This window comes from Solanum pennellii, chromosome 12, assembly GCF_001406875.1.
Source record: "Solanum pennellii chromosome 12, SPENNV200".
Classification (NCBI taxonomy): Eukaryota; Viridiplantae; Streptophyta; class Magnoliopsida; order Solanales; family Solanaceae; genus Solanum; species Solanum pennellii.
In genome coordinates this window covers 5812904-5821628 of record NC_028648.1, presented here as the reverse complement: position 1 = coordinate 5821628, position 8725 = coordinate 5812904, and the positions used below count along the sequence as shown (strand labels likewise).

The 8725-nt window shown below is 30.4% G+C and overlaps 1 protein-coding gene across 1 annotated transcript; it reads right to left on the bottom strand.

The window, feature by feature from the left end:
* Nucleotides 1–2221: 2221 nt before the first annotated feature.
* On the bottom strand, nt 2222–4526 carry LOC107005393 (glucan endo-1,3-beta-glucosidase 13-like). The gene is made up of 2 exons (XM_015203977.2): nt 3038–4526; nt 2222–2458 (listed from the first exon to the last, which is right to left on the bottom strand). The coding sequence occupies exons 1-2, from the start codon at nt 4443–4445 to the stop codon at nt 2424–2426; spliced, it is 1443 nt and encodes a 480-aa protein (XP_015059463.1). The 5' UTR covers nt 4446–4526; the 3' UTR covers nt 2222–2423.
* Nucleotides 4527–8725: the final 4199 nt, after the last annotated feature.

Sequence of the window (8725 nt, the reverse complement as noted above, 5' to 3'; positions counted from 1 at the left end):
CCATCGTCTTCAACTCAGCCGCAACTCTAGCCAGTCTTCATCAAGCCAGATTTCAGGGTGAGCTATTGCTTCTAGCTTGGACTGGATCTTCCTCTTCATGTCTTGATGCCTTGAGATTCCGGCATGGACTAGCTTTTTACTTATTTTAGTTTCTAGATACTCTTAGATTAGTAATTTGAGGATAGATGTTCTTGTGGTGATGACTTCCAGGTTTTGGGAATAATAAGTATTGAGTTTTTATAAGTTATTAAATCGATTTTCATTAATGAGTTTTAAGTCTTTCGCATTATATTTTGTTATTTATGATTGAAATGTTGGGGATTAGATTGGTTGGTTCGCTCACATAGTAGGATAAGTGTGGGTGCCAGTCGCGGCCCATTTTGGGTCGTGACATAAAGGCTACATTACATAGTAACTTCAAAATGAAAGATCTTGGTGATCTAAAGTATTTTCTTGGTATTGAAATACTAAGATAAAAAAATCGTATTGTTCTCAGTCAAAGAAAGTATGCACTGGAGTTGATTTCAGACTGTGGTCTTGGAGGTACAAAACCAGCAAGCACACCTCTAGAGTCAGGTGTCAAATTAACTATGTTGAATATGATGAAACCATTGCAAAGACAGATGATCCTTTATATTCAAATGTTACTGCATATCAGAGATTAATTGGTAGATTGTTATATTTGACAACTACTAGGCCGGATATATGTTTTGCAGTACAAGTTTTATCACAGTTCATGCAAAAACCTAAGGTGTCTCACTGGGAAGCTGCATTAAGATTGGTTAGATACATTAAAGGATGCCCAGGATAAGGAATACTACTTAGCAGTGAAAGTAGCAATGAAATGGAGGGATTCTGTGACTCAGACTGCGCATCATGCCCAAACACAAGAAGGTCAGTAACAGGGTATGTAATCAAGCTAGGGAATTCACTCATTTCTTGGAAATCCAAGAAGCAACATACAGTCAGCAGAAGTTCAGCAGAAGTTGAGTACAGGAGCATGGCAGCTGCAGTATCAGAAGTATCATGGCTACTTGGAGTACTAAAAGAACTTAATGTGGATGTGATAATTCCTGTAAAATTGCATTGTGATAGTAAGGCTGCAATTCAAATTGGAGCTAATCCCATTTTTCATAAAGGACCAAGCACATTGAGATTGACTGCCATTTTGTGAGGGAAAAAATCAAAAGTGGAATGATACAAACAGAATATATCAACACAAAGGAACAGTTAGCTGATCTTCTAACCAAAGGCCTGGGAATTACTCATCATCATGGACTGTTAGACAAGCTTGGAGTCTTCAATGTCTATAGAGATTCCAGCTTGAGGGGGAGTATTGGAATTACATAGTCCAATAAGTAGTTAAGTTTGTTAGTTGGTTAGGAGTCAGGAAAGTAGTTAGGCCACTTGTAGTTAGTTAGTTATAACTAACTACAACTCCTAACGTGTGAATACATAGCATAATATGATTCCTATAAATAGGAACTAAAATTGTATTCAGTGCATATGAATAATACTCTCTATTTCTTCTTCTTCTTCTAGATTTTTCGTCTGTAAATTCCTTAGAGTTGCAGGGATCTGCAACAATGGAGTTTTAGCTCCATGATCATAAGAAATCTATTAATATCATCAAACAATTAAGTAATATGTACAAAGTTTTATCTTCTATACGTTTTGCACTTTATGATACGAACAACAAAATTTTATGATACAGAATAACAATATAACTTTTACTGGATATCACATTTTGATATAACGTTTTTCATGTTGGGCCCGTGTTGGCACGAGTTACGTTTCCCTAGTATTAGAAGAAGAACATGTCTTAATTATATAAAGAAACAATTGCCATTTTTTAAATTAAATATTAATAATATAACATTTTAGATCAAATTATTAATTTAGGACATTTTTATTCAATTTCACGTGGTTTAGCACTTGTATATATTGTACCGTGAAATATCATTTTCACTTTTAGTTGTAAAATCCTTTTTTCTTTTACAAAAGAAGAGGTGTCCTAATCAATTAACATCCGCTGAACAATTCCAAATACATACATATTTATTTAATCTTATCGACATATATCAACTAATATTATCTAAAATGTAAATTAGTTAATTTTATTTTACCTAATACTTTTTATATTTTGTTTGAAACCTACCTACTCAAGTGGATCCAAGATGAAAATGTAAACACCTTGTTGCCGACATCTAATAAAATGAAATAACTTCTAAAATAATTCACCTTCATTTAATTTTTTAAAAAAAGTAGGTATAATTACAAAGAAAACTTCAAAAATAAGCATAACTACCTATGAATTATATACTAATAAATAATAATAAAATACTACTAAAGGAAAAAAGAATGTGGACATCAAGTAACTAAAACCATTTTCATTCTAAACTCCTTAACCAATCTTCCTCAATTTAATATCCTGTTGGAAACTTGCAACTGCCATATTCTGCGATAAGAAAAAAAATCAAAATTTAGTTAATTACAAGACAACATATTAATTTATTCAATCAAAATATTTTTATGAAAATCACCTATTCTATTGAATCCCCTAATTAAATATATAAATATAATTCTTTAACTTAGTATTAATAAACAATTATAACCTTTAACTTTTGATGTAGACAGTTGAACATATATAAAATTAAATAAATAGACAATTCCGTCCTACTAACACCCTATATGGAAATTTTGTATCCTACATGAATCATGTCATGTAGGACGTGTGTGTCTACACAGGGTGGAGCTATTTTCATACAAGTATATACAGATTATTTATATATGGTTAAAATAAAATTATATGTATTTCTTGTTGATAATTCTGGCTCCGCTTCTGTGTCTACTTATCCAATTTTGTACCAACTAAACTGTCTATTTATATACTTAAAATTGGAGGGCATGGTTATCAGCTGAAGTCAAATTCATATTAATGTATTATACCAAAAAAGATTTATCACCACCAAATACTTACACCAAATCAATGCATTTTTTTATACTCGTATTATGCCTAACGAAAATGAGTACTTACTAGGATGTTGAGTGACGACATAAGCTGCTCCTTTGAAATCACACGTGCCAGTCCCACGTGCTTTCTTCTGATAATAACTATTGAACGCATAAGAAGCATGTGCTTCAAGTGTATCAGGATTATGACACGTGGCACCCGGCTGAATCGGACGACAATCAGCTCCTCCTTCTCCACAAGCATAATCCAACGCCGCTTGCAGCTTCTCCGCCCCAGCTTTCTCATTCGCCACACACCACGTGTTCACCACCTTACTCTCCTCCACACCGCCGCCAACAACCGGCGCTGGAGTCGGCGACGACGACGGAGACGATACCGGAATCTTCACCACCTGGCTTTTACTTCCGTTATTAACCCCAGCCTCTAAACCTCCTAGAGTAAGCGTAATATCGTAAACCTTTTCTTTACTAGGATAGAAAAGCCCGTAGTTCCGTTCTGAAACGGGCCCGGGCTTTTGATTTTCATTGAACAAAGCGAATAAATAGACGTTAAGAGGTTCATCGGGCTTTAAAGGGGTCCCACTTCCAGTAAGTACTCTTTTTACCAGATTACCGTTGTAAGCAGCAGCATTTTCAGCACTTGCACCAGTCTCGTTTTCATCGCCTTTTGAAGGCCATCCAGTTTCAGTAATCTCCATTTTTACATCATCGAAATTCAAAGCTTTCATTGCAGCATAAACAGCATCAATCTGAGCTTCGAAAAGGCTTTTATAAACAAGTCCATTGTTAGGATCAGTCACACCTTTGTTATCTCTAAACAAAGCATAATCCAAAGAAATCGTATCCGTATTCGCTACGTAAGCAAAAAATGGATAAATATTAACAGCTAAAAAGGAACCCGATTGTTTGAGGAAACTCAACATCGGTTTAATAACAGGTTCAATTAGCTCCGTTTTGAATGAACCAGCCGATGAAGGATATGAATTTTGCAGAGCACTGAGTGCAACAGGGGATGAAACTTTGATGGACGAAGCGACGCCGTATTTAACGAGAGATGCGTAAACATTCTTCATTGCTGGTACTAGAAATTTGGTTGTATTGTTTGGATCTACAAAAACTTCATTTCCAACAGCTATAGATTCTATATTTGTTTTTGGATAATAACGAACAATATTCGACTGAACCCATGAATCCGTAAAAGACTGCTTCGAAGCTGCATCGGGTAGCTGCTCGTTAGGTAAGGCAACAGTAACTGATATATTGGATCCAGAAAGAGCTGTAAGAACAGCGGAATCAGTATCGTAAAGCTTTACGCGATTAATGCCTTGAGATTTGAGGAGCTGAACAACTTCTGATGGAGTCGGAAGGTTATTAGCAATTCGGCCATAATTTATACCAATAGAACCGGAATTTGCAATAGATAACAAAGAGAGAAGAACGAAAAGCGAAGTTAATGTAGTAAAAACGGCCATTGCTGTGTGAATGTAAGGAGAAAAAAAAATGAGAAGAAAGAGGATATTTGTGTATTTGGTGATTATGGTTGAGTTTATTTATATAGAAAAAAAAGAAGTGAAAGAATTAGCAGTAAGGAAGAAAGAGTCGTGCATGTTGTTAATGGGGTAGAGGGGATGTTAGTGGTTAAAAATAAAGGGAGTGGGTTTGAAAAAATTAACATAATGTGGTGAAAGTGGGGTCACCTATTTAACTTCATTAATCTTGCATTAAGTATTTAATAAAGTTATTATGTAAGATAATAAGGATTTTATTTACCTTATGAGGTTAGATTTAAAAAAATAATTTCTTCTTAACTTAAATTCTATCGATAAAATAAAAATCTCACCTATTACCACTTTCTAACTATAAAATTAAAGTGAACGAGTATTGTTAATATTTCAAAATAATATAGCAGACAAGACAATTATCGTTAAATCAAGACAGTTTTATTTTATATAGTTATTTTGTAAAACGAAATTATTTGGTATGAGAATGAAGTTATCCTACTCGTTAAGGTATTTAAGCATATTTATTCGATAAGTTATTTCATCATTATAGTTCAAATTGTGAGATGAATAATTATGTAATGGATTAATATCCCTAACAAATGTAGTATAAAATAATCTTTATATTTTCTCTCGAGATTATTATATCTTATCATGTATCAAATATTCTCTAAAATAGTATGAAAAAAATATTTTAATATATTTTTCATATTTTTAATTTTCTATTATACAAATAAAAAAAATATATTACGTTGTGTATCAATTCTAACAAATTATCTTGTATTTAAATATAGATTATTTTTATTCAAGAAAATATTCTTTATCAATTAAACTGTTATCTTCCCATGTACAAGCAATTTATATTGTGTGCACTACCTATAGAAAATATTTATATAACTAGTCAATTATTGGGTAGTTACATTTTTAAAAAATTATGAGACATTATTATATTAATTGATCCTTTGACAAAAAAGGGTAAGTAATACATTATTACAAGTTAAAATTTACTACTATTATAAAAGAATCTCGACAATTATTAGGTGATTATAGAAAAATCACTTGATAAATATTAATTGATACTAATATATTCTAACATTTTACTTTAGAATAAATAATTATTCTTTTATTCCTTCTCCTTTCCCAAATTTGCCGTACAATTTCAAACCTCAATCCAATCCTTAGTGAAAATAATTCACGTACATATTTTAGGTAAAATTATGAGATATATCTTGAGTATGCATTTTTCCTCTTAATAAGATGATTTAATACCGTTTAATTAATAACATTTAAAAATAATTTTGTGAACAAATATTGAATCGGTCCTTACACAAAAATCTTCATAACTAATAAATAAAAATATATATTATCAGTTGGTGACAAATTATAATCTTCTTAATTTTTTTACTTTTGAGAAAAGCTCAAAGTTCGGAGTATTTCTCGCATTTGGTACACCGCTTTGACGACATATAGCCACATATATTGTATTTCAAAAACAAATTAATTTGCTTGCAAAAATACTTTGAATTAAGAGTATATTTTGAAATTACTTAATGAATTAAAAATCATGAAAAAATAGTGGAAATTAAATGTTAAAGTATTGGCTTTAATTTGAAAGGATTAAATTATTAATTAAAAAACTAATAATGTGCAAGTAGATTTAGGATTTTTGCTTAGCGAGTTGAATAATAAAAATATAAAAGGTAAAACAGACTTTGAGAATTGAACCTTTGATTTTTTGGGGTGTATTTTAATTGTATTGAAACGTTAAATTAACCTTATGTGCGCACACACTTATATATAAAGATTACGGTTTAAGTCTTAAAAGCTGTCTCTGATTAAAATATAAGGTAAAATTGCGTATAAATTATAATAGACTCTCGTGATCGAATTCTTCTCTGACCCTATGCATAGCGAGTTTAGTACACCGAACTGCTATTATATAAAATACTAATCATCTATTTTATATATATCATAATTTTTATCGAGAAAATTTAGATGAACACTTGCCGCACCCTAAATCGGCCCCATTAATGTGTAGCCAATGTAGGAACAGCTGATTATGCTGAGAAATTCAATAGCTAATGAATTAGGAACTACAAAGTTCAATCAATGAGGCATTATTAAGGAGCTAATTAGTTATACTCCGTATATTACTAATGTAAAATGCGTAGTTAATTACCATTTTTATTACTAATTAATATATATAGTTTATACTCTAGAAGTGCAATTAATAATGGTAGGCATAATATCATAATATTATTTTGTTATAGTTATTGTTCAGTCACTAATTGTTAATTTTATTACTATTTGTTGTTTATTATATTTTCACTAATTGTTATTTTTATTACTATTTGTTATTTATTATACTTTCTTATTTCTTTCAATTGATAGTTTATCAAAAATTATTTATATATATAAAAATTAGAGATAAAATCTACGTACAAGTTCGATCAATTAATCAAAGTATGAACGTCTTGATTGAATGTGGCTCCACTCTTGGCATGAAATGATTTATGTCGACAAAAGAAAATAGATACACATATTTAATTTGATCCTATATTTTGGTGGCCTACTTTGACATTTTCTTTTGGTTGGCTTGCCAAATATTCAATGCTGCTTCATTAATTCCACAAAAAATGGACCTAGAATTATTTAGTGAATATATTTTTATTTTTTATGAATGAGTTATTTTATAATTAAAAGTATGTCCAAAATAAAAATATCATGTAATAAAAATCAAAGAAAATACCTTTTAAAACGTCGTTATATAGTGAAAGAAAGAGTCTTTTGGGAATATGATGAATTACGTTAGGAGCGCGCAAGACATGCAAAATACTTATACACATTCAGTTTTGACAAATAAAAATTAGTTTCCATTGTTATAATTAAAAGTTGAAATAAATATCAATTTTGAACAATATATTTTTTGTTTTCTTTAATTTGATATTGAATTACTGTAAGAACTTATTGCATGAGTGTTTGTACCAAATTAATACACCATATCCACTAGTAAAATCAGAATAAAGAGTGTTAAAACATATATAAAAGAAATCGTAAATATACCTAAAATTTTTTTTTACCTAAGCCATATTTTAAGAGATTTGATGAAGTAAATATCTATATTGATTTAATTATAATTATAATTAAGTAAAAGAACTTTATATTTATTGATTTAATTATAATTATAATTAAGTAAAAGAACTTTATATTTAAATACGTAACATATATGAATTAATTTAATACAAACAAATACGGGGTATGAATTAATTTATATCTTAAAAAAATTGGTGTAATGTATGATGAACTACTCGCAGAAAATGCGGAGAAGCAACCAACGATGCAAATAACTCTTTCCATATTACTTATCAGACTTGCAGCGGAGTGTTAAGAACTTCTTCATTTTTAATTAGAAATTTTGGTTCAGTCTCTCTGAGTATAGAATCATCTTTGTACGTTTTATTTCGAGATTTTTTTTCTGATACAAATTCAAATTTAATCAAATTCAAATATAAATATCAAATACTACTTTTTTCTATTTACCTCTATATGTCAAATAGGGGTAATGATCATTATGAAATTGAAAAGAGGTCCAAATTATATTTGTTTTAAAAGTGGTTTATTTTCACCCCAATATGAACGTTGGACTTTTCCAGCTGTAGTAGTTTAATAATAGTTGATGATAATATAAGATAAAAATATAAAGAATCTAAGGCAGTAGGTGACAACTTCCCAACCCCACAAACTTGTACGGTGTGTTAAGCAACGGCTCCCAACAATGTCATGACACACTCAATTCTTTATTTGGCGTAATAGAACTCTCAAATCTTGTCACTCACACAACGGCTTCCAATTTCATACTATTTCGAGAATATTGATTAATTTGAATACATATTTAAATATTAAGATATATATATTAATGGTGATCATTATAAATGATGGCTAATATTATTGCCATCGATGGTAAATAATGATTAATAATGATGATTGATTTTGGTGATTGACGATAGTGATGATTATGATTGAGCTGAGAATGGTGGTTGTGAATCATCGTTACGTTGGAGCCACGTATACTTGAGGGTGGTTGTGGATCATAGGTAGAGCCCCATATACTTGAGGGATGTCAATCGACACTCATTTATCAAATAATTACACTGTACATGTAGCTAGGTAAATATATGAAACTTTGTTACATATCTTAGTCATTAGACTTATTCATTAAGTGGTTGTAGAATAAGAAAAACAAATGCATTTAA